This window comes from Ziziphus jujuba, chromosome 11 (assembly GCF_031755915.1).
Source record: "Ziziphus jujuba cultivar Dongzao chromosome 11, ASM3175591v1".
In the NCBI taxonomy this organism is placed as follows: domain Eukaryota; kingdom Viridiplantae; phylum Streptophyta; class Magnoliopsida; order Rosales; family Rhamnaceae; genus Ziziphus; species Ziziphus jujuba.
The window spans coordinates 12455001-12479119 of record NC_083389.1 but is presented as its reverse complement, the minus strand read 5'-3'; the positions used below and the strand labels follow the sequence as shown (position 1 = coordinate 12479119).

Sequence of the window (24119 nt, the reverse complement as noted above, 5' to 3'; positions counted from 1 at the left end):
TGATAGTCAACTGGACCTTCCTTCGACTTCTTAAATCTTCTTTGCCAGGTGGTTTTGTTCTTAGCCTGTAATATTTGCTCAGCTGAAATTTATGACGAGCTTTGTCTGCCCTGGATATCTTACCTTAGCAATCTATGTCGGGGTGGCATTGCTATTTATTTTTTTTGCCCCTTAAGTTGGGGATTTCACATGCTCCACACCTGCCAGGAGAAGCCTTCTCTGGGATGTGACCATTGCCGTATTTGGTTTCCATCCTGATCGTTCCCCTTGGATGGTTTTAAAGTCTATTTAAATGAGATGGGTTAAAAATCCACCGACAATAATAATATAGTTGATTCAAAACAATCAAGGCCCGATTTATTATATAATGCATTAATAGTTTTTGTTTTTGTTCTAGGAAAATAATAACAATATATAATAATAATAGATATTCCCTTTTTTATATTAAAATTTGAAGTCAACTAACAAATTGTTAATTTACATTTATCTGTCCTACATGACATAAATAACATATTGAAACGATGGCCATTCTCACAATTAATTTAATTAAAAAATTTTTTTTGTCTGTTTTTCTACACTTGTAACACCAAAAAAGTACAACAAAATAAAACATAATAAAAAAATATCATACCATATTTATCCCAAAAAAGAAAAAAGAAAAAAGAAAAGAGATTATATTTATTTTAATAAATAAATAAATAAAGTACTACTTAAATATTTGAGAACGACAAGAAATACGACTATCTGCATCCTGTGTGATGTGTCCACGTCGGACTCAGAAGCTGTTGGACCAAAAATAAATGTTATTCGTACGGAGACCATTGAAGAAACAGTAATATTTTCCAGCGCCTGCCTCTTATGGTTCATAAAACACTTCTTTTCCCGGAAAAAAAAAAAGAAAAAAAGGAAAAAAGAAAGTCATATGTGAAGAATTAGAATTAATATTCCTAGGAAGAAATTAATTATAATTGTAGAAGAAAACAGGGAAGCAAAAATAAAAATTCAGCGATATGATGGCAAACACGAGCATAGTTACTACAAATACTAGTAATTCTGATCCGTTGTTAGAGGAAGATGGAGGGGAAGAAGAAGAAGAAAACAGAGGAATTAGGTGGTGGAACAGAGTATTGGATATGAAGGAAGCTAAGAAACAAGTTTGGTTCTCGATGCCGATGATAATAACCAATCTTTTCTATTACTTGATAACTCTCGTCTCGGTTATGTTCGCCGGTCACCTCGGAAACCTTCAGCTCGCCGGTGCAACCCTTGCCAATTCTTGGGCTACTGTCACTGGCTTTGCTTTCATGGTAATACCTTTTTTATGTATATATATATATGTATCCATTTCTCTTTCTAACTTTTTCTTTTTATATATATTTACATTTTCATGATGTGCCCTTTTCAAGAAATTGAGAGAGAGAGAGAGAGAGAGAAATGGGTGATTTGGAATCTAATTCAAGTGGTTTATGAATGTGGAACTGCTATTAATGTGCTGCTGACTAATGTTTAACATGTATGATTGGAATTGGGCAAACCTTGCTGAATGTAATGGAGCAAATATAAATGATCACACTTGTTTTTTTGAAAGGAGAAGCGGTGCATGTTCCATGTGTGCGTATATATAATTGTTCGCTTGCGAAATTTTTTTCAACAAAATTAATTGTTTAATTTTTTTAAAATAAAAATAGTTGATGGTGGTGACAATGATGACAATTACAATTAATGGTACATGAGGATCGAGTTTAATTTGCTAATTCTTCATGATGGTGAGACCAAGAATTTCTTCCTCAGTTGTTTCGTGTGTTATTATTCCTTGAATATTGCAGACAATTTTCATTTTATGGCGGTACTATCATCATTTTACGTCAATCAAGATACAATCACTTGTCATCCTAATTGTACATGCCATGCATAAGACCGACAATTCTGATTTCTAGTACTTTAATCATTGAAAACTTTTCTGAAACTACTTTTTCTGCTCCTTTGAGCTAAACGTAATTCACGTATTTCAAGAGCTTTATATTGTTTTCAAGTTCATTTCTGTTCTTGTTTCAGGTTGGGTTAAGTGGAGCTCTTGAGACGCTTTGTGGGCAAGGATTTGGTGCAAAGCTATACAGAATGCTGGGGATTTATCTCCAAGCATCTAGCATCATATCCTTCATCTTCTCTGTCATCATCTCCATCTTCTGGTTCTATACAGAACCAATACTGGTTTTACTTCAACAAGACCCTCAAATTTCTAAAACAGCCGCGCTCTATACGAGGTTTCTGATTCCAGGAATATTTGCATTTGGGTTTATGCAAAACATCTTGAGGTTTCTTCAGACACAATCTGTTGTTTTGCCTTTGGTTTTCCTTTCAATGCTTCCTATGCTCTTTCATATTGGCATTGCATATAGTTTGGTAAATTGGACAGCACTTGGATTCAAGGGAGCTCCACTGGCAGCTTCAATTTCATTGTGGATTTCACTCCTTGCGTTAGCCATGTATGTGGCTTTTGCAAAGGAGTTCAAACATACATGGACTGGATTTTCAATGGAATCCTTCCACTACATTTTTACAATCTTGAAACTTGCCCTGCCCTCTGCTGCTATGGTGTGGTAAGTCAGTGAACTCGATTCTTGTTTTCGTTTACAGTTTAGATGAATTGGAAACATATTTACCCTTTAGGGAACTAGGCCTGCAAGTACCAATGGATAACTATTATTGAACCGAAAGACTATGTAACCAAATTCTAATGCAGTTATTAATGTAACCTGATCATCAGTATTAGTTGAACAAAAGGACATATGATATTAATCAACATAAGATTTTTAGTTTGGGATAGAAATTATATCACATGAATCTCACGTTTATGATTTTGTCCAGTTTGGAGTACTGGGCGTTTGAGATTCTGGTGTTCTTGGCCGGATTGATGCCAAATTCAACAGAAACCACTTCACTAATTGCAATTTGGTAAGCTTCACAAAGTCATGGATTTGATCAGTTTTAACCTTGTATTTTTGCCAGTTCACTACTCCTAAAAGGCTCTGTGGTCTATATTTTCAGTGTGAGTACAGAAACAATTGCTTATATGATCACATACGGTCTAAGTGCTGCTGCTAGGTTGGTATAATAAACTAACTATGTGATTTCAAGTTCCTCCATTTTTTGCATTCTGTATTGTACATTAACACATCTTGGTGTGACAGCACAAGGGTGTCAAATGAGTTAGGAGCAGGAAATCCTGAGCAAGCTAAGAAAGCTATGGCAGTAACCCTGAAACTCTCCCTGCTTCTTGCTCTGGCTATGGTATTGGCTCTAGCTTTTGGTCATAATATATGGGCTGGTTTCTTCAGTGACAGTTCTGCAATAATAACAGAATTTGCATCCATGACACCCCTGCTTTCAATTTCAATAATAACTGATTCTATTCAAGGTGTCTTATCAGGTAGGGATCCCCCAATTTTCAATTTTTATTTTTTTATTTTTTTTTTTTTCCTTTTATATTTCCTTGTTACTGTTCATGAAAATGAGTTTGACAATGCAGGTGTGGCCAGAGGATGTGGTTGGCAGCAAATAGTTGTATATGTCAACTTGGTTACATTCTATGTCGTCGGCATGACTATTGCAGTCCTTCTCGGATTCAAGTTAAATCTATATGTCAAGGTGAAGAAGAAATATCTTGCTTCCTGTTTTTCATAACAGACATTTAATTTTGACATACTAATTGTAAAAGCTTGACATTCCTAATGGATCAGCTGGTTGATTTGTGTGTTCATTAGTTTCGATTTCCATTAATTTTTGGTGTTTCATTTTGCTACAGGGGTTGTGGATTGGATTGATCTGTGGTCTGTCATGTCAAACTGCCACACTTTTGGTCATAACATTGCGCACAAAATGGACCAAACTGAATCTGTCTGAAAATGGAGATAAAGAAAACCCACTTCTGGTTTAATTCAGGCTTTTTAGATTAGATAATTGTGGTTTCCTTGAAAATTAACCCTCATATTGACAGTGAATTCTAGCAATTTTATTTTATTTTATTTTTTTCCCTTAGTCTTTCTCAACTCATCTTGTCTCTCTTCCTGAGAAGCAATTAGTCTCCAAACTGAATGACTATTGAATTTGAAGTAGATGTGCAAGTGGTGTGGAGTGGACCTCCTGTTATACACTTTGCTAGTTGTAGTAATTCCTCTGTTTCTTGAGGATAAAACAAAGAAATGTTTTCCTTTCCGAATTCAATTGCATGACTATATTTTCTGTTTCTTGTTTTCTAAATACAATCTTTATATCCTCTTGTGCAAATCGAATCACACAAACTCACATATTAAAAGTGTTGGAAAAAATTAAAAAGAAAAAAAAATACAAAATAATGAGAGAACAAGAATTAAAATGTTAACCCTTTTTTTTTTTTTTTTAATCATAGCATTTTGTTAAAAAAAAAAAATACACGACAGTATATGCAAAAAAAGAATAAATTATGCAAGATGTTTACTCAATTTATCCATATCTTAATAGTACTTCTTTAAAAAAAAAAAAAAATTATAAGTTTAATAGTATATTTTTCCCCTAAAAATTATTCATGTGTTATAACAAAAGTAGCTTTCTTTTCCTGAAATGGTTGGCAACTAAAGCAATGGTGTAAAAGTTACTTGAAAACACAAATATATATATATATATATATATATATATATATATAAAATAAAATAATGGTAATTCGTTAAGATGGATTTAAGAAATACAAAAGTTTGTTAAAGTTTTTTATAGCACTTGTGTATGTTGGTGTACCTGATTGGATGAAATAGTTTAAGTTGTAGTAGCGTTGTAGCACCTCATGGCTCAGGCTGTTTATATCAATGCACCTCCTCTTCTAGATATTCTGCTTAAACTTTTCATAAATCCCTTTCAAACATTTCCATATTTCAATGTATGAACGGTTTCTGCAGCAAAATCCACTTTGATTTAGCACCTGATTGGATGAACGGTTTCTGTTGCTTCCTATTATTGGGACTTATATATACACATATATATATATATATATATATATGTATATGAATTACAAAATATGAGATAATCTCTTTATCCTAAATTATTTGGTGAATCCAAGATTTTTTAATCCCGTCAACTATTGGCCCAAACGTGGGATTCAGATTATTTCATTTCAATTTCAATCTCTATCCCATTTGCAGTTCTGGATTTGTTATTTCTATCCGTAATTCTTGTCAAATGTGGGATAGCGGATTATTTTAATCCAATCCCATGTGCCAAACATGCCCACATATCCTACCTACCTACCTACACAAAAAAGAACTTTATATTAAAGGATTTAACATCTATGTTAAAGAAAAAAAATTTAAATGATAGTTTCTGTATAATGTTCTCGGTCTAACTATTATAAAATTTCTACTTCATCCATTGAGTCAAATCCAGGTCCATGACAGTTCATTCACTTTTACTTCATTTATTTTAGTTCATTATTACACACCTTGCACACCTTCAGTCAGTGCAACCCTTGCCGATTCCAGGGACTGTCACTGGATTTGCTTCCATGGTAATTTTCTATTTTTTAAAATTTTTATATCTCTCTCCGTCATGTTATATTTATACAGTTTTCAAGAGATGCACAGAGAGAGAGAGAGAGATGGATGATCTTGGAAGATTTAATTAACCCAAGTAATTTAAGAATGTGGAACTGCTATATAGTAATGTACTGCTGATTAATGTTTGCCGCTATCCCATCTCAAGGACTATTGAAGTATATATTCTTTGAAGTTTCTGTGTCTTTTGAGGACAAAAACAAAGAAATCTTTTCCTTTCTGCTCTGATTCTGAATGTTTTTTTGTCCCCTCTAAATAAAAGAATAAAAGGAGCCTTTCGATTCAATTGTAGAATTGATGTTTCGAAAATATAGTCAAATTTCATTTAAAAAAAGAAAAAGAAAATAGTAAAATTAGCTTTTTTTTTTTTTTTCCCCTAAATTCATTTAGAACAGCGTGATTTAAATATATATATATATATATATATATTTTTTTTTGTCATTAGTTCCAAGACAATATTGAATTAAAGGCTCACATTCTATATATAATTGTCTTGTAATTTTGTTTTCCAATAAAAGATAATATATATATATATATATATATATATATGTATACTATGATGCATATCGTATATGCACCATAACTTTCATACTTAATGTCGAGGAACATACATATTTGGTATCCACCATAATAAAGCTGTATATATATATATATATATATATATATAATAAAACAGCATGATCTGAGACTGCATAATGGACAAACATGTCAATGTTTGAGGAAGAATTAAGCTGTCATGAATATGAACGCATAAAAGCCTCTAAAAGCGATATTTCCTTCATTGTTGATCATCATCAACTATATATAATATCAATATGATTAGCCTACCTCTGTCTAAAGGTTTTGTTATATTCACAAATGCACTTATTCAAAGCAAAAAACTATAATGTCTTAAAAGAGACATCAATCCCTTGGTGGTACATTCCCAAACAATACAAGAGCTTCATCAAAATGCCATGGATCACCATTAAGGATTTGTTGCTTAGATCATCTTCGATGAATATAAATTATTTTCTACGAGACATAAAAATTTATATTGCTTAAATTTAATTGGCATAAATATACAGTTAAATATAAATTATTTTCTAACGGTATTATGCAAAAAAGCTATTTATAGTTTGCTAGAAAATTTTAGGCTTTTGATAACAGGTGTTTGCATAAAAAATAACCCTAACAGCGAATTCTCAACTTTTTTTCCCTCTGCACTTTTTATCTCATCTCAATTTTCTTAGTCTTGAACTCAATAACTATTGAGGTAGATCGAACGGTGTGCAAGTGGTTGTGTAAGTTGATGTGCGTGTTACATGTACATAAGTGGTGCAATAAACGTATGTGGAACTTCAAACAAGTCTTTATTGGCTGAATGGAAGTTGACTTGGTCATAGTACCGGACTTGGTCTCGGCTAGTTAAAGTAGTTCATCTGTTTCTTGAAGATTAAGCAAAGAAATCTTTTGCTTTTGCTCTAAATGGGTCGAGTTAGTAATCTCAGTTTGTCTATATGAAAGGACAAATGCAGCTTTTTGAATCAATTTGAAGAATTCATTTTATGAAAGTACTTCAATTTTGTTTTCTGTTTCTTTTTTCTGAATTGAAGTATAATAATGAGATTTATATTGTCCGTCATTGGGGGAAAAATAAAAAATAAATCTTGATATCTTCTCCATCCGACCTAGTCACACAAACTCATATCATATTATAAAGGACTCATAGGAGTCACAAAAAAAGAAAATTAAAATAATAATATGAAAGAATGAGAGAAAAAGAATCAAGTTACCCTTTTTTTTTTTTTTTGTGCTCAGTGAATTAAGAACTAAGAATATTAACTCTATATTGATGAAGATTTCTACAAAAAGGCGAAATGACTCTTGGAAATTCAACACTAATGATCATATGCATATACTGAATGCACATGATGAGGGTAAAAAATTGGTCTTCCTTTAAAGTACATTCTGGAAATGAGAATTATATTATATATACTGCTGTAAATATAATATGAAAGTATACTTAAGCATTTTTTTTTTTTTTAACCCATATATGTATATGTATATATATATATATATATATATATATATATGGGGGTGTAGAAATTGGAATATAATTGTAACATTGTCTTTAGGGATGAAGTATAGGTAATACAATTTCTCATGAAGCAAGTAGGGAACAGAAACGAAAGTCATACATAATGAAAGATTCTTGCGCCTTCTTCAATGCATCCTCACTAACGCTACATTCTTTTTAGCTTATTTCATCTTTTGCTTTATGTTGTTTTTTATTTTTTATTTATTTTTACATCCACCCATCTTAGTTTATATATACCCTTCGTGTACGCTGATTTTATACTTTTTTCTTTTTTTAAAAGACAACTTTTCATTTCAAATCAGACTACTGCAACACACAATATCTATCCAGTCATTATATCTATATATAATAATATTATATATACATATAAATGTATGTGTGTCTATCCATTCAATAATGCATTTTAGATATCTTGAAAATGGTCCGACAGGTTAGTGGAGATGGAGAAGATCAAGGAAGCCAAGGAAGATGGTGTGAGAGAGTGTTGGACTTGGAAGAAGCAAAGAAACAGCTGGTTTTCTCCCTGCCAATGATACTTACCAATGCTTTCTATTACTTGATAACTCTGATTTGTGTCATGTTTGCTGGCCATCTATCTAGGTGAGCTTCAGCTTGCCGGTGCTACTCTTTCCAATTCTTGGGCTACTGTCACTGGCTTTTGTTTCATGGTGATTATCTCCCACTCTTTTTTCTGCCATTTGAAGAATCCACTCTTTTTCTGCCATCATAATTGTGGAAAATGATGATGCTGTTGAAAGAAAGGGAAAAAATTTTTTTTGAAGGAGACATTGATGATGATAGTAATGGTGTGTATGAAGTATTGATCCATTTAACTTGGAGACAAATTAATTATAGTGAATAGTGTCAGGAAAGCAACAGTGAGGATTGAACTTTTCTTACCTGGCCTACATGTTTGGGAGCATTAGGATATCTTTCTTTTCTTGATGGACCAATTTTATGGCAGTACCTTCATCCTTTTACTTCATTCAAGATACTGAGATACTTTGCTTTTCTAACTGTACATACCATGCATAGCTTATGAAACACCAATTATCTACTTATGTTTTTAATACTTCTCTCTGAAGTAGTATACTTTTCCTGCTTCTTTGAGCTAATCCTAATTCATTGTTTTATCCTGTATTAGTTACCTTACTGTTCTTGTTTCAGATTGGTTTAAGTGGAGCTCTTGAGACCCTTTGTGGACAGGATTTGGTGCAAAGCTATACAGAATGTTAGGAATTTATCTGCAAGCATCTAGTATCATATCCTTCTTCTTCTCTATCATCATCTCCATCCTCTGGTTTTATACAGAGCCTCAAATTTCTAAAACTGCTGCTCTCTATGCTGAACTTCTGATTCCTGGCTTATTTGCCTTTGGTTTCCTGCATAACATCTTGAGGTTTTTTCAGACACAATCAGTAGTCATGCCTCTTGTTGTCTTCTCAGTGATCCCTTTGCTTTTTGATGTTGGCCTCACATATAGTTTGGTGCATTGGACATCACTTGGCTTCAAGGGTGCTCCACTAGCGGCTTCAGTTTCATTGTGGTTATCAATCCTTGTATTGGCTGCGTATGTGGCTTTTGCAAAGGAGTTCAAGCATACATGGACAGGATTTTCATTGGAATCCTTTCATTACATTTTAACCAACTTGAGACTTGCCCTGCCCTCTGCAGATATGGTATGCTAAGTGTCCGCGGTTCTTGTTTGTTTTTTAATCTCTAGACAAATTGAAATTTTATTCACCTGTATAAACAAGACTACAACAAGAAGCTACCAAGACATTCAAACAACATACGCAGACAATATCTATCACATAATGTGCAATGCAATCTCAAACTCAGAAAATATTGGACGCTATCAGTCACAACTGAAAAAAAAATACATGGGACTTTTTTGTTCTAAAAACGCATTTGCCATTTGAAGGACTTCATTAGTTTTTTCAAGGTGAGTTAATGAAGTTCTCCATCTTTAACTCATTGGAAATGGCTAAACGGATCCATGATGGAGAATGCAGTGCATACCAACAGCTCAACACAAGGACACATGACATCTCTACTAGGTGCTTAAAGAATTGAATCAAATGCTGCATAAAATCTATTACTTTGACTTGATTAACTACCATATCTCCATAAGATCATTCAGAAGCTCTAAGAGTATGAGAAAAAAATTATTGCACATAAATATCACATTCACATTTTTTCTTTTGCTGTTTTTTTCAGTTCGGAGTACTGGGCTTTTGAGATTCTGGTGTTCTTGTCTGGATTGATGCCGAACTCAAAAGAAACCACTTCACTAATTGCAATGTGGTAAGCTTCACAAAACCATGGTTTTTTGTCAGCTCTAACCTTCTATTTTCTGCAAGTTAACTCCTCCAGCCTTTTATTTGGTCCATATTTTCAGTGTGACTACAGAAACAATTGCTTACATGCTCACATGCGGTCTTAGCGCTGTTGCTAGGTTGGTATAAAATACCATCTACTTTTCTCCCTTTTCTGGTTTTTACATTGAAATTTACAAAGCAAACTTTACTATAATAGCACAAGGGCATCGAATGAGTTAGGAGCAGGCAATCTTAAGCAAGCTAAGAAAGCAATGGTTGTGACCCTCAAGCTCTCCATGCTTGTTGCTTTGGCAGTTGGATTGGCTCTTGTATTGGTCATGATATATGGGCTGGTTTCTTCAGTGACAGTTTTGCAATGAAAGAAAATTTTGCTTCCATAGCACCCCTGCTGGCACTTTCAATACTAGTCGATTCCATTCAAGGTGCTTTATCAGGTTGGCATTCCCCAAATTTTGCTTCCCTTTTTACTTTTTTTTTTTTTTCTTTATATTTATTTATGGATGTGAGTTTTGGTAAATACAGGAGTGGCTAGAGGATGTGGATGGCAGAAAATAGCGATGTGTGTAAACTTGGCAACATTCTATGTTATTGGCATGGCTATTGCAATCCTTCTTGGCTTCAAGTTAAAATTACATTCCAAGGTGTTGGAAAATTATAGCTTGTTGCTCGTTTATACAGGATTGTGGGGTTTTTTTTACTGCATTAAAATTCAATTTCCATTGATTTGATGTTTCATTTTGTTAAAGGGATTGTGGATTGGATTGATCTGTGGTCTTTCATGTCAAGCCGCAACACTTTTGTTTGTAACACTGCGAACAAAATGGACCAAATGGGAGATAAAGAAAACTCAGTTCCAGTTTAACAAAAATGTCTGTGTTTTGTGATTGGTTTTGTTGGAACTTTTTATTGTTTATTATTAAAATTCAATTTCCAATTATTGGTGTTTCATTTTGTTATATAGATTGTGGATTGGATTAACTTGTGGTCTTTCATATCAAGCTGCAACACTTTTGTTCATAAATCTGCCAACAAAAGGACCAAATTGGATTTAAAGAAAATCCAGTTTTGGTTTCAGCAAAACGTTTGTTTTGTGATTGGTTTTGTTGGAACTTTTATTTTTTATTAGAAAGATTCCCCAACTGTTGCAGATTGCATTATTTAACCATTTACCATATCATTTTGCTAACCAATAAAATGCCATTTCATTTTGCCACATCATTTAATAAAATATTTGGTGAACTTGGGAACTCTAGCATTGTTTTATTAATAATGATAGGAATAATAGTATGATTACTAGTCTCTCCTCTTCAAATAAGTTAACAGGTTTCTGGGGAAAAAAAAAAAAAAAATCCAACATTTTCTATTTGAAAAAAATTTCAAGAATCTAATTCATTCAATAAAAAGATTTGGAACAGTTGGGAGTAAATTAATGTTCATTGATCAGCTTCTGTGTAATTCTTTCTAATTATAAAAGGCGCAATCAACTTGTTGGTCTTATATATGGAAATCCAAACATATATATATTTCTTGAAACTTCAAATTACTAATTTGTTTCAAATAATTTACATTAAAATGGTGAATAATCATTAAATAAATTGATTATAAACATTTTGAATGGCGATATTCGAAGTAGAACTCGTAATCATTATTCTTTGATGATAGAACTCGTAATCATTATTCTTTGATAATACAGTAAATTATAAGATACACGTAAACAAAATAGTGTTTAATATATATCATATTAATCATCGTTATATTTCGAACCTTCTCAATTATAAAAACACCATCGCCTTGCATTTCAAGATCCAACTTCCTGTGAATTCTCAACACCATTAGAAATTTACTTCATGGATTTATCTTCAGCAACAATGGCTGGATATCGGATCTCTATGTCCTAGTTCGTCATTCCCGTTATATATTAAAAATGGTTGGTTATGGTTATGATCATAATGGTCCAGAAGTGATGTGAAGGGAAACAACTTCACCATTATTGTTTCCTTTGTCATCTTAGGGTTCGCTTTCACAGATATAATTTTCCGGCTTAATAAGTTTAATTTGGATATAATCACTAGAAAATTTCAATTCCAATTAAAGTGGAGCAAACATGTGTACCAGTTTGTTACCACGAAACCAAACCAATTTGATTATTAAAATGAAAATTAAAGTAAAAAATTTTGAATTGACTCATTGAGGGTAAAGTTGGATTCCACCAATTATTAGTTTTTATTAATAAAAAAATACTAAGAGGGATGTATTCAATTTAGAGTTTGATGGATTTAAAATGAATTATAGACTTTAAAGGATTTAATGGATTATTATGGAATTCTACAGACTTCATAAAGATTTTGTAAGAATCCAATGAAATCTTTGGATTTAAAGGTGAATTACATATTAACAATTTTCTTCACAATTTCTCTGTTAAAATCCTTTCAAATCCATTAAAATCCATCATTTTTTAAAGGCTTTTAAAATCAATGATTTTTTGAATACCACCAAATTTTAAAAAAATTCTATAAAGTCCTAATTGAATACATTTAGATTTTAATATACTTTTATAAAATCCATCAAAATCTGAATTGAATATCATTAGATTTGTATGGACTCTTTTAAAATCTAAATCGAATACCTCAAAACTTTAAAAGACTTTTAAAATCCTTCAAATTCTAAATTGAATACATCCCCTAAATTATTAGGGTCACATACTGCCACCAACACACTCTTTATTTAAAAAAAAAAAAAAAAGCGACTGCATAATTATCCGACATATATGTGTCACCTGATTTATGGTATTTCCAATCTAAGAGCATTTTTAAGAAGTTTTTTAAAATAAAATAAAATATTTTTTATAATAAATTATATTTTTTAAAATAACTAATAAAATTTAAAAATAATTTTTAATAAATTTTTTATTTTTATTTTTTCTATAAAAATTTATTATTTTATTTGTAATTTTTTTTTATACGAGTTATCTATTTTTTAAATATTATAATAGTGATATACAAAAACATATTAAATTTATATAATATTGAAATAAAAAATAATTTTGTTTTTGTACAAGTTAAATTAATTTTTCATATTAAAATCAAAATAAAAATTTATTTAATTTTTTTTAAATATTGTTTCTTTAAAGTAAAAAAAAAAAAATAACATATTTAAAGAATAATTGAGAATGCTCGAAATAGAGCAAATCAAAGGAGCCCCATCGACGCAATTCCACCAAACGAAAAGCTAACCACAAGTGTAAGATTGTATATAAAAAAGGTGAGTGATAACCAGATAGGTATACATGCACATAATATTTATAAACAATTATGCCAGTAACCCACCGGTTAACGTTGGCATACTGATCAATTACATGTAAATATAATTCGGCAGATATTATTAATGAATTATATATAGTTGATCGGATTTGTCTACTGTAATTTTGATATGCCCAGTATCATATATTATATTATCATAAGCCTACATAAAGACAAGGACCTTAGAATTTTAAAATAAGTTCTTTTTAGCGGCCTTTCTTTAGCACCTTCATTATTACTCTACTCCACATAGTATTTATTCTCATAGGCACCATGTAGTATTTATTAACCAGCTAGTGTAATAATATGTTTTCAGGGGAAAAAAAGAAAAGAAAAAAAAAAACAACTAGGGTAATAGTGTGCATGATGTTATATAAAACATAATTTAATGTGATGTAAAATAGAATATTTAATGCTAAAGCAAAGTTGTTTGATGGAAGTAGGGTACACCTTCTGATTGGTCACTTCTTTGACCTATTTATACACATCAACCATCAATGTATCAAAAAACCATCAATGTACGTTGTAGTTTTGGTTTTGTTTCTTTTGAAAGTTGCAACTTACTTACGTAACCGTTACCAAGTATATGTAGCTAAAAACCCAACTCAGCCTCATAGCATATTACATTTCAAAGCCGTTCTTTAAAAAAGATAATAATAATAATAATAACAATTTTATTATTGGATTTTTCTGTACGTTTTATCTCTTCATTAAAGAACCTGGGAATTTTTGTGAATTTAGTGACATTTTTTTTCATTTTTTTATTGTTTATTTTGGTGAAAGGTGACAAAGTTCTTTTAAAGACATAAAGAAGATAAGAAACAGAAAAAAGCAGTGAAGCAAAATTTCGATGTGGGAAAAGAATGGATAGGCCAAAGTAATCATATACGATTCCAATTGGTATTTTTGAGATAAAGGTGGAGACTTTAGGCATAAAAAAAGAAAAGCGTGGGTCGTAGAAACAACGATCATAAACTAAAACCCAATAAAAAGGGAAAAAGAAAAAAGTCGGAATTGGAAAAAATGCTTTATCTGGACGATGCTGATTTGGCTTTGGCTACACATACAGACATGGCATACATATATTCCAGATTTGTGAATTTCGCAAAATATTATAAATGTGGCATGATACTATTGGGTAGTCTATTGTCAATATCAAATATCTGTCTACCCAATTACAGGTCGTGAAAGGACAGAAGCTGTGACGTTCAAAAAGTTGTTTCATGCTTTTCTTTTTTGCAACAAGTTTCTCAATAATCCACATTTTAATAAATGCACATTTATACAGGTAGAGATACACTTCCCTTTTATCAAAAGCCACATCTTTTTTCCCCAACAAATAGTACTATATGTATTATATACATGTCATAATGAAGTTCACCGAAAAATTTAAAAAAAAAAAAATTTATAATAATAAAAGAAACAATGCAAATTTAGATATTTTTGCTTACCCAAAACATTAATGTTGGCTTGCCACCTTTCCGAGATTCATCTTGCTGGTGCTACCCTCGCCAATTCTTGGGCTTTCTGTCACCGGCTTTGCTTTCATGGTTTTATGATAATTCAAAATGTAGCAGGAGCTGGAACTTGATTTAATAATACTTCAATGTTTTGTAAAGTTAGTTAATTAGAATTTCTTTCTTAGTTGTTGGACCCAAATTGATTGCATTCCTAGGACATTATAAATAGGTTTTGGTTTTATAATAGCACTCCTTTTATCATTTTTCTTGGTTCAAAATTCTATCACTTTTTATGTTTAAAAAATAAAAAGATCAAAACCGGTCATTTCCTTTCCTAATTGTACATAAGACAAGATATTTGATTCTATTACTGTTTTTTACCACTTTTATTTTGTTCTAGGAGATAATCCTTATTCATTGTTCTTGTTGATACGTTTCACTCTGCATCATTTTAAGTTCATGATTAGCCTTTTCTTAGGCTGTATTTTGTTTTCAAGTAAGTGTCTGTACTGGTTTCAGATTGGATTAAATTCAATGCAAAAATGTTGGGGATTTATCTAATAAGCACCAAGCACCAAGCATCACATCCTTCATCTTTTTGTATTATTATCCCCATCCTCTGGTTCAATACAGAGTCCATTACGATTCTCCTTCAGCAAGATCCACAAATTTGTGAAATTGCTGCTTTCTACACAAAAACTAGAGGCATGACTACTGATTGTGTCTGGAAATATATCAATATGTTATGCAGGAAATCCATATGCAAACAAGCAGGAATGAAAAATTTTAGTTTAGACAGCAGCAGTTTTAGAAATCTTGTGGATTTGCTGAAAGAGAATCATTATGGACTCTGTACTGAACCAGAGGATAGAGATAAATGATAGAGAAGAGAAAGGAGACATGATGCCAGATGCTTGCAGACATATCCCCAACATTTTGCATAGATTTGCACCAAATCGTTGCAAGAGTGTAGCACCAACACGCTCAAGCTCCCCCAAGTTGGACGGTGAAACATAAGGGAAACCAGAGGGATGCCATGGTAGAAAACATTGGTAGTATCATTGGCAAAAGCAAATAACACCTTTTTCTTTCCTTATATTCCATGTCCAACATTCTTCTCCACCATCTTCCTCCTCTGCTTTCTTTCATCTCCATCACCACCACTAACCTGCTTGTTCATTATTCAAATATCTAAAATTATATAGATGCTTTGTGTTTTCTTGTTGAGATTTAAAAGACATGGATATGTAATTGTTCTGTGTATGTGTTGAAACAAGCGTAATGTGGGAAAAAAGAAAAATGAGGCTTTTGTAAAAGAGAACTAAGTCCCATTATGGATTAGAAGACCAACAGTTTTGTTCACAACACAGTGAACAAGTTGGAGATAAAGAATCGGTTTGAATGAAATATTATGTGTCATATTCACTTTATCGATCAATTATATCATCATACTCTTAAAACTTTTTTTGGATGTTGATAATAGTATTGATTAAATAGCGTCTAGACGCTTCAAATGAGTTAACAAGTTTTTCCTTTGAAAGATCTTCAAGCGATCTATAATTCATTCATCAAAAAGATTTGGAACAGTTGGTAGCAAATTAATTATAATTGATCAGCCTTGCATGTAAATTAATGGAACAGGTAAAATCAAGGTATTGATGTTATATATGCTACTCCAACATATTAATCATATAGTTATATTTCAAATTAATCCTCACAATTATAGCAACACCATCATCTCAACATTCAACTTCCTGTGAATTTTCTACACCATCAAAAACTCTCCATGGAATTATCCTTAACAATGTCTTGATGGATATTTGTTATAAATTAATTAAAAAGGTTGATGGATATCTGTTATATATTAATTAAAAAGGTTGGTGAAAGGTGATGGTTATGGTGGTCCAGTGGTTCTTGTGTGAAGGGGAACCAACTTCAGCACTATCAATTTCCTTTGTCATACTGGGATTTTGCTTCATATTATTTCCTGACTTGTTTAGTTTAATTTTTATTTAATCACCAGAAATTCCATTTCCAATTAAAACGTAGCAAACTAGTGTCATTTAGACTTAACAAGTAACAATAATACGCATTTATCAGGAATAAATAAATAAATAAAAAAAGTATGTATACCAATGGTACCACAAAACCAATTTGTTTAATAGAAATGAAAATCAGTGGAAATTGAAGTGAATTTGTCCGAATTGACTGATTGGAGGTAAAGTTGGATTGCATCAAAATTATTATTTATTAATAAAAATACACCAAATAATTAGGGTCGCAGACAGCTGTCACCACAAATAAAAAAAAAATATATATATATATATATATATAGAAAAGGAAAGTGCAAGATTATCCGACAAAGATGGGTTATAGAGATATGTGTCAGATTTTCAGTAAACATTAAAAAAAGAAAAAAATAAAAATAAAATAAAAAAAAGAAGGATACGGGTCACATGATTCAGATATAGTACCTTAAATTTTGAATATTATATTTAGCCTTTTTACGGATGAAATCTATCCATTAACCATTTTTTCTCTCCTACGTGGCACCTTAAATGTCAAAATTGACTTCTTTGACTTTTGTTTTTTTTTTTTTTTTTTTGGGGCTATGGCCCCAGGCTTCCTCGACTCCCACAAGCCTCGATCCAGCGTCCGTTGGCCGAGGCAGTGGTGTGCTCTGACCATTGAGCTCCCATGCAAATCTAATTGCCTTCTTTGACGTATAAACATAAATAAACTTCATTCACATCTAAAATCAACTTTAAACAAAATAAGCTATTATTAAATTAAAATTTTAAACTATACAAAATATATATATATATATATATATATATATTTTGCTCAAACTGGAAATTCATTGAGACCAAAAAGGATAAAAAAACATCAATGCTGGATTCAGGATGCTTCCTTAAATATGCATTCCTGGACCATTATCTCTGTATATGCACAAGGCAGCCAACTGTGATTATAGGACCTATAAGTGTTGTGCTACCACCCATTTACTAACGTTGTGGGCCAACCGGTTAGCTATTCTAGGGACCCAACTAAACTTAACAACCTGAAATAATTGTAATTTAATCAAAATATCAAGGAAGAGGCTTTCTGAAGCCCAGTGAAGATAAGTTATGTCCTTGTTTTGGAGAGCCTTAAACACTGACAGCGCATCTGTTTCGAAGATCACCTTTGGCCAACCACGAAATTGAGCTACCTGCATGGCTTTGACTATTGTGTCTAATTCAGCAACTTCGGGTATGGAGACTCGTGACTAGACGGTGTGGATAGCCAGCACTGTGCCTCTGTCGTTCCGAGCTATGATGGCTAGGAAACTGCCATTCGCCTTCAACGTCGCATCAGAATTTAGTTTTATGAAACCCTCCGGGGGAGGTCTCCATGAGTTGGGGGTTGGGCAGTTAAGATCCTCCTGGTTTAGTCTCATTCGAGTCTCACAGTTGTTTGCAATAAGCAGTTCATTAACCTTGCTATGGATTAAGTCTAGTGCTTGTTGTACAGCATTGACAATACCTTCCTGACCTTCATGATAAGCTTTGTTTCTAATTCGCCATAAGTATTCCAATGTGATAGCTCCGTATATGAAGAAAATCTCATTTGCTTCCGCTGGTATTGGTAGGAACTTTGAAGGGCTGGCCAAACAGTATAGAAAGGACGTGAGGTTGGTGAAGTGAAAGGATTCCCATCTTAAACCCCAAGGGCTAGCAAACCATATTCTTCGGGCTACTTCGCAATGAAAGAAGATATGAATTTCATCGTCGATACTACTGCAGCCATGAACACACTCCTTGTGATCAATAGACATTCCAAGAATTGATAAATTAGAAACGACAGGGAGACTGTAACACCCCGTCCCAAATCGCACCGGAATCTGTGCACGTTGACCGAGGTTGACCGTTGACCGTTGACCGAGCGGGTCAAAAGTTGACTTTTTGCTCCAGTTGGAATTTCCAGTTGACCAGGGTACCATGGCGAAGTGCATGATGCCCCGAGTTCGTAGACTAGTAGCACATCGAAAACGGAACTACGGTTTGAAAGTTATGAACAAAACAAGTTGAGGTCCAAACTGTCCAAGGGGTGCCAGAGTTGACTTTTTATTTATGGGGAAATGAGCTTTGACTTGTGCATGGTTGTGAAGTGCTTGTCGATACGAGTTCACAGACTAGCGGCACGCTTAAAACGGACATCCGGTTAAAAAGTTATGGACGTGTGAAGTTTGCCGGATACCGTAATATTTTAATGTTTTTGAGTCGATGAACAGTGAAATACCACGTGTCAGCTTCTGATTGTTCCACGTGGCATAACAGTGTCACACAGTGGCTTTTATTTGATAAAATTCTCGGGGAAGAGAGAGAAATAGAGAGAGGAGAGAGAAAGAGAGAGAGAATCCGACCAGCCGCCGGACTTTTTCAAATTTTCCGGCCGATCTACTGTACACGTGCCGGCCAGCAAGGTTCCCCTCCCCATTTCCGGAAAAACCTCAAATTTTCACGGCGATCGGCCGCCGGACGCGCCCGGATCGGACGTTTGAACATCGGCAGCGACTTTTTCCCTCCACCGCCGGCCACCGCCGATTGACCCATTTCCGGCCATTTTCCAGCCACACGCGCCAGACACCCTTGATCCCCTCCTCAAGTCCGGCCGACCCACCAAGTTTCACGGCCACCGGACCACCGACGCGCCGGGATCGGAGCGTTTTCCGGCGAGGGGTCGGAAATCTTCAAACCGTGATTTCTCCGCCGTCCGGCCTCCATTTGCCTCACCGCCGGTTCCATTGGATTGCTCTCCCCATGATCTACAAATCTGCAAAAAATCACAGCCAACGGCCACCGCACGCGCCGCCGGCGGTGACAGTTGCAGGTGACCGCCGCGGCTCGCCGGAAGTTACCGTTCCGGCGAGTACCCAGTTTCCTGGTCGGCTCCAGTCCACTGTGTTCGACCTCTTGAACCCAAATCCGGCATCCGTTTCCACCAATTCGTGACGGTTTGGGAGAATTGCGGAGCCGAAACCCGAAAAACTTTCCGGCGAGATTCCGACCCCGTCGGGTCCCATCACCGGAAAGTAAGACCAAATCCGTGATCCTCATCACGCGAGCTTCGATTCGGTATATAACTCGTAACCTTTAGATATCGTTTGGTGTTCGCTCCCCGGGTACACATTTGGGAATTACCCGAATAAAATATTAATATTTTTGATTGGTACACTGTGGTTGTTTAGGTGCGCGTACGAGTGGTGGGGTTGATCCCGAGGAGGATCTTAGTTGATTTACGCACTCAAGGTGAGTGACCCACCTTCAAAAATTATTTTGGGCAATTAATTATGTTTAATTGGTATTTAAATTGATATTTAAATTATGCTCATGTGGTGCGATTTAATTATGAATTTTATTGCGGTTTAATTTATTTATTATGCATGAGCAGAGTGTATTTCGGTAGTATTTGTACGTGGTTTTCAGTATTAATTTTTCGGGCATAATTGGGTTAAATATTTTACGAAAATATTTGTTTAAATTTTATAAATTATGCCAGCGGTATTTTTATGGTTTCATCTTGTATTTCGAGAAAATTGTGGTTTGTTGTTATCGTTGTTTCGTACCGGTTTATTAAATAAAAATATGTGGGATGGTAAGTGTAAGAATTTAATATATTTTCCACGGTAATTTTGGAAAACGGTATGGTTGGTTATTAATGTTTATTTTTAGACGCACTCATACAGTATTGGTGTTCTGGTGTATGGACACGTGGTAGCGCGCAGGTATTATGTGGTTTAGCGCGCGATTATTATTTCTCCCGTTGTTGCCATTGGATTGTGGGCAGGCAAGTTTGTTATTGGCCACAGCCGCCCCCCTCCTTGGCCGGGAGATGGTTTCAGCAGCGGTACTGTCGGGACGCCGAAGTGCCGTTGCAGGTTTCTCTCTTTAACCCCCCCCCCCCCCCCCCCGCCAGTCGGTGCTTGGGACGTTGGGTATCGGAGGGCATCACCGGTATATGGTGTGGTGCGTCAGGTGTAATTTGCAAATAATGTTTAAACCCCAAAGGTGTTCAAAAAATTAATTACTATAATTTATTATATTTTAATTATATATTGGGGTATGTATTTATTTATTTATTGTTTATCAAATGGTTTAATCCCTTGGTTTTCGGGAAATATGTTCATCGGGTTTTGTGAAATTGTTTTAAAAAGGGAACATTTCAAACGGAGTGATTGGTGAGAGTTTTGAGGGAAATTATTATTTCCAACAGTTATTATTTATTATTATTTATTTATTAATTGTTGGTATTTATTCAATTCCCTTAATTGTTATTATTATTATTTTATTATTATTAAAAGTGTTCAGTAGTTAGGGTCACTCATTGAGATGATTAGCATCTCACGTTTTTAAGTTCTGTTCCCTTAGGTGTAAGTGGTGGTAGACATTCTTGCGGAGCGAACCAAGTTTTCCGCTGCTGTTGTGTTTCGAGAAGTACTTCTGTACTCTTTTATTTCAGTGTATTATTTCTTTCATCCTTGTTGTATTTCTGTTGATTAGCACTTCTTAAAGCTCTGTATACTATTGGGATACTTATGTTTTACTTATGCACTGGACTGTTGTTGTTGTTGAGAAGTGCTGAAATTTGTGGAATAATTTGTAGTTTGCGGGAGGAATAAGGGGATGAGTATAGAAGTGTGTTTTCAGTGCAGGTAATTTGTGGTAAGTCCATCCCTTAGGGTAGGCTCTGCCGGATTTTCCATTGGAGGGTCCGGTAGGGTTTCCCTGGGATCAGGGCTTGTCTAGGGTTCTGGGGAGAAATTCTTGACGGGTCCTGACAGAGACCATAATTAGCTAATTTCCACATAAAGAATGTTGTTCTCTCATGGATTTTGCTTGTCCAAAGGATTTTCCACCACTTTTGTTCCTCGAAATGATCTTCTGCTTGGACTTGATATGCAGTTTTCAATCTGAATATCCCACTTTTCGTTTTTTACCAGATTAGTTTGTCTTCCTGGTTACTCTGAGCCAAAAACATTTCCTTTATTTTCTGAGCCGAGTCATGGTCGAACAGATGATTCAATTTGACATCATCCCAATCACCATTACTTTGTTTGAGGGAGTTGACCATGCCAAAAGAAATGATAGGAAGTTGTCGCGGATGGGGAATGAAATTTGGAATGTTGGGGACCCATGGGTGTTCCCAGAAGTTCACTGAATTTCCCTGTCCTATCTTATAGCAGAGGCCCTTGGCTAAAAGATTTCTGGTCTTGAGGACACCAGACCAGGAACAATGGGTTTTCTTCTTGCACTTCATGATGGAAGAGTGGGGGAAATATTTTGCCTTGAGGGCTTGCACCCAGAGAGCTTGATCATCTGTTGCTAAGCACCATCCGATTTTGGCAATGAGGGCTTTGTTGAAATTCCATAGGTGTTTAATGCCTAGGCCACCATTGAATTTTGATTGACACATCTTTCTCCAAGCGATAGGATTGAAGCCTCTCATGTTTGAAGTATCGTTTGTCCATAGAAAAGCTCTGGCTTTGCTTTGTATCCATTGGCACCAACTTTTAGGAAGTAAGAAAGTTGACATTGTATACACCGGAATGGAGGTAACCACGTGTTTGATAAGGGTAGCTCGGACTGCCAAGGAGAGAAGTTTCGATTTCCACCCTTGGATTCGAGTTTCCACTTCCCGTTGGAGATGCTGGAAAGTTTCAGATTTATTTTTAAGGAGAAATAAAGGTAAACCTAAGTGTTTGGTGTTTTTCTCGAGCTCTTTCATTCCTAAGATCTTTTTTATGTCCATTTTTCCTTTGCTGCTAACATTGCGAGAAAAGAAACATCCGAACTTTTCTCGATTGAAAGATTGTCCGGTCCACTTACAGTACAGTTGTAGACAGCGATGGACGTTGCGAGCTTCTTCAGTATTGGCACCACAGAAGATGATAACGTCATCTGCGAATAACAAGTGTCTCATCAACGGAGAGGAACAACCAAACTTCATGCTAGTTATCTTTCTATCAATTTCCCATTTGAATAACATTCGAGAGAGTAATTCCGCCATTAGGATAAAGAGAAAAGGAGACAGCAGATCTCCTTTCCGGAGCCCTCGTTCCATCGGAATTTTACTAAATATGCTTCCGTTCAGAAGCAATTCCATGGAAACAGAAGATATACAATTTAAGACCAATTTAGCCACTTTTTTGGAAAAGCCAAAAAGAATTAAAATTCTTAAAATAACGACCCAATCCACCCTATTGTAAGTTTTCTGCATGTCCACCTTAATGCCCATCATTCCTTTCATCCCTTTCTTGCGATTCATAAAGTGAAGCACTTTATTGGCCATGATGGCATTCTCTCCAATCCATCTCCCCGGAACGAACGCCAACTGGCTTGGAGAAATGATTTTCTTGATAACCTGCTTCAGTCTATCACTAGAATTTTTACGATGATCTTATAGGTGGTATTGCATAGACTTATGGGTCGAAGATGTTTAACTTCCGACACTCCTGTCACTTTCAGAATAAGGACCATAAAGGTGCGATTGATGTCCCTTGGTAGTAAACCAAAGCGGAAGACGTTTTGCACCATGTGGACCACATCTGGTCCAACGATGCTCCAATACTTTTGGAAGAAGATTGCTGACATTCCATCGGGTCCTAGAGCTTTCGTTGGGTTCATTTTCTGAACCACATTCCAAATCTCACTTTCTGGCGGGGATTGCTTCCAAAAAAAGATTATATGCACTTGTGACACAATTCTAAATAAATTCCCCCATGCGTTCACTTCTTCTAATATCAGCAGCTTAGAAAAGCTTTATGAATTCCTTGGTTAACAAATCTCCAATCTCTTCTCTAGATTCTCTCCAAATACCATGTCCATCCTTTAGAGCTGGGATAACGATTTTCCTCCGATTTGCTATAGTGGCCGTGTGGAAAAATTTGGTGTTTTTGTCTCCTGCCGAAAGCCACAACTCCCTCGATTTTTGTCTCCAAAGAATTTCTGTTCTTTTCCTCCATTCATTTAGTTCCCATTGGGTGTTCCTCTCTTCTGCCAGAATGTCCTTTGAAGGTTCCAGGCTTTGGAGCCATTGAATTTTGGCTTCTAATTCATCAATTCTAGTTTGACAAAAACAGAAAACATTTTTATTCCACTGCCTCAGAGCTATAGCCGTGCTGTGTAATTTGTATCTAATGGATGCAGGTCGGTCTCTGGTGTCTGCACTTCTCCACGCCGTCTCCACCATATCTCTGCATGTAATATCTCTTGTCCAGATTTCCAAGAAACGGAAAAGTCGAGCTTTGGAACTAAGATCGAAGGATAATTTAATTTGAATGGGAATATGATATGAGGTTGCGCTAGAAAGGTGTAGAA

The 24119-nt window shown here is 34.6% G+C and overlaps 3 protein-coding genes and 1 pseudogene across 3 annotated transcripts in view; 2 read left to right on the top strand and 2 right to left on the bottom strand.

Moving 5' to 3' along the window:
- Window positions 1-815: 815 nt before the first annotated feature.
- On the top strand, window positions 816-4246 carry LOC107405567 (protein DETOXIFICATION 19). Its single transcript, XM_016012636.4, has 7 exons — window positions 816-1307; window positions 2056-2600; window positions 2869-2955; window positions 3049-3105; window positions 3192-3430; window positions 3530-3648; window positions 3806-4246. Exons 1-7 carry the CDS (start codon window positions 1011-1013, stop codon window positions 3935-3937), a joined length of 1476 nt encoding a protein of 491 aa, XP_015868122.3. The 5' UTR covers window positions 816-1010; the 3' UTR covers window positions 3938-4246.
- Window positions 4247-8099: 3853 nt separating this feature from the next.
- Window positions 8100-10818, top strand: LOC107422387 (protein DETOXIFICATION 18-like; annotated as a pseudogene).
- A 10917-nt stretch (window positions 10819-21735) lies between these two features.
- On the bottom strand, window positions 21736-22700 carry LOC132800010 (uncharacterized mitochondrial protein AtMg00310-like). The gene is made up of 2 exons (XM_060812889.1): window positions 22629-22700; window positions 21736-22449 (listed from the first exon to the last, which is right to left on the bottom strand). Exons 1-2 carry the CDS (start codon window positions 22698-22700, stop codon window positions 21736-21738), a joined length of 786 nt encoding a protein of 261 aa, XP_060668872.1.
- Window positions 22701-23550: 850 nt separating this feature from the next.
- The window catches only part of LOC107422390 (uncharacterized), a 1008-nt gene continuing 439 nt past the window's right edge, over window positions 23551-24119 (bottom strand). The window contains exon 1 of the mRNA XM_060812888.1: window positions 23551-24119. This exon is cut by the window's right edge and continues 439 nt beyond it. Coding sequence (XP_060668871.1) covers window positions 23551-24119 — 569 coding nt within the window.

Bases quoted from the DNA above. Each gene is read 5' to 3' on its own strand.
- LOC132800010 (XM_060812889.1), bottom strand. From the start codon at position 22,700: ATGACGTTATCATCTTCTGTGGTGCCAATACTGAAGAAGCTCGCAACG. The intron at 22,450-22,628 runs GTAAGTGGACCG...GAAACTTTCCAG, and splicing joins TCGCTGTCTACAACTGTACT to CATCTCCAACGGGAAGTGGA.
- LOC107405567 (XM_016012636.4), top strand. From the start codon at position 1,011: ATGATGGCAAACACGAGCATAGTTACTACAAATACTAGTAATTCTGAT. The intron at 2,601-2,868 runs GTAAGTCAGTGA...GATTTTGTCCAG, and splicing joins CCCTCTGCTGCTATGGTGTG to TTTGGAGTACTGGGCGTTTG. The intron at 3,106-3,191 runs GTTGGTATAATA...TTGGTGTGACAG, and splicing joins GGTCTAAGTGCTGCTGCTAG to CACAAGGGTGTCAAATGAGT.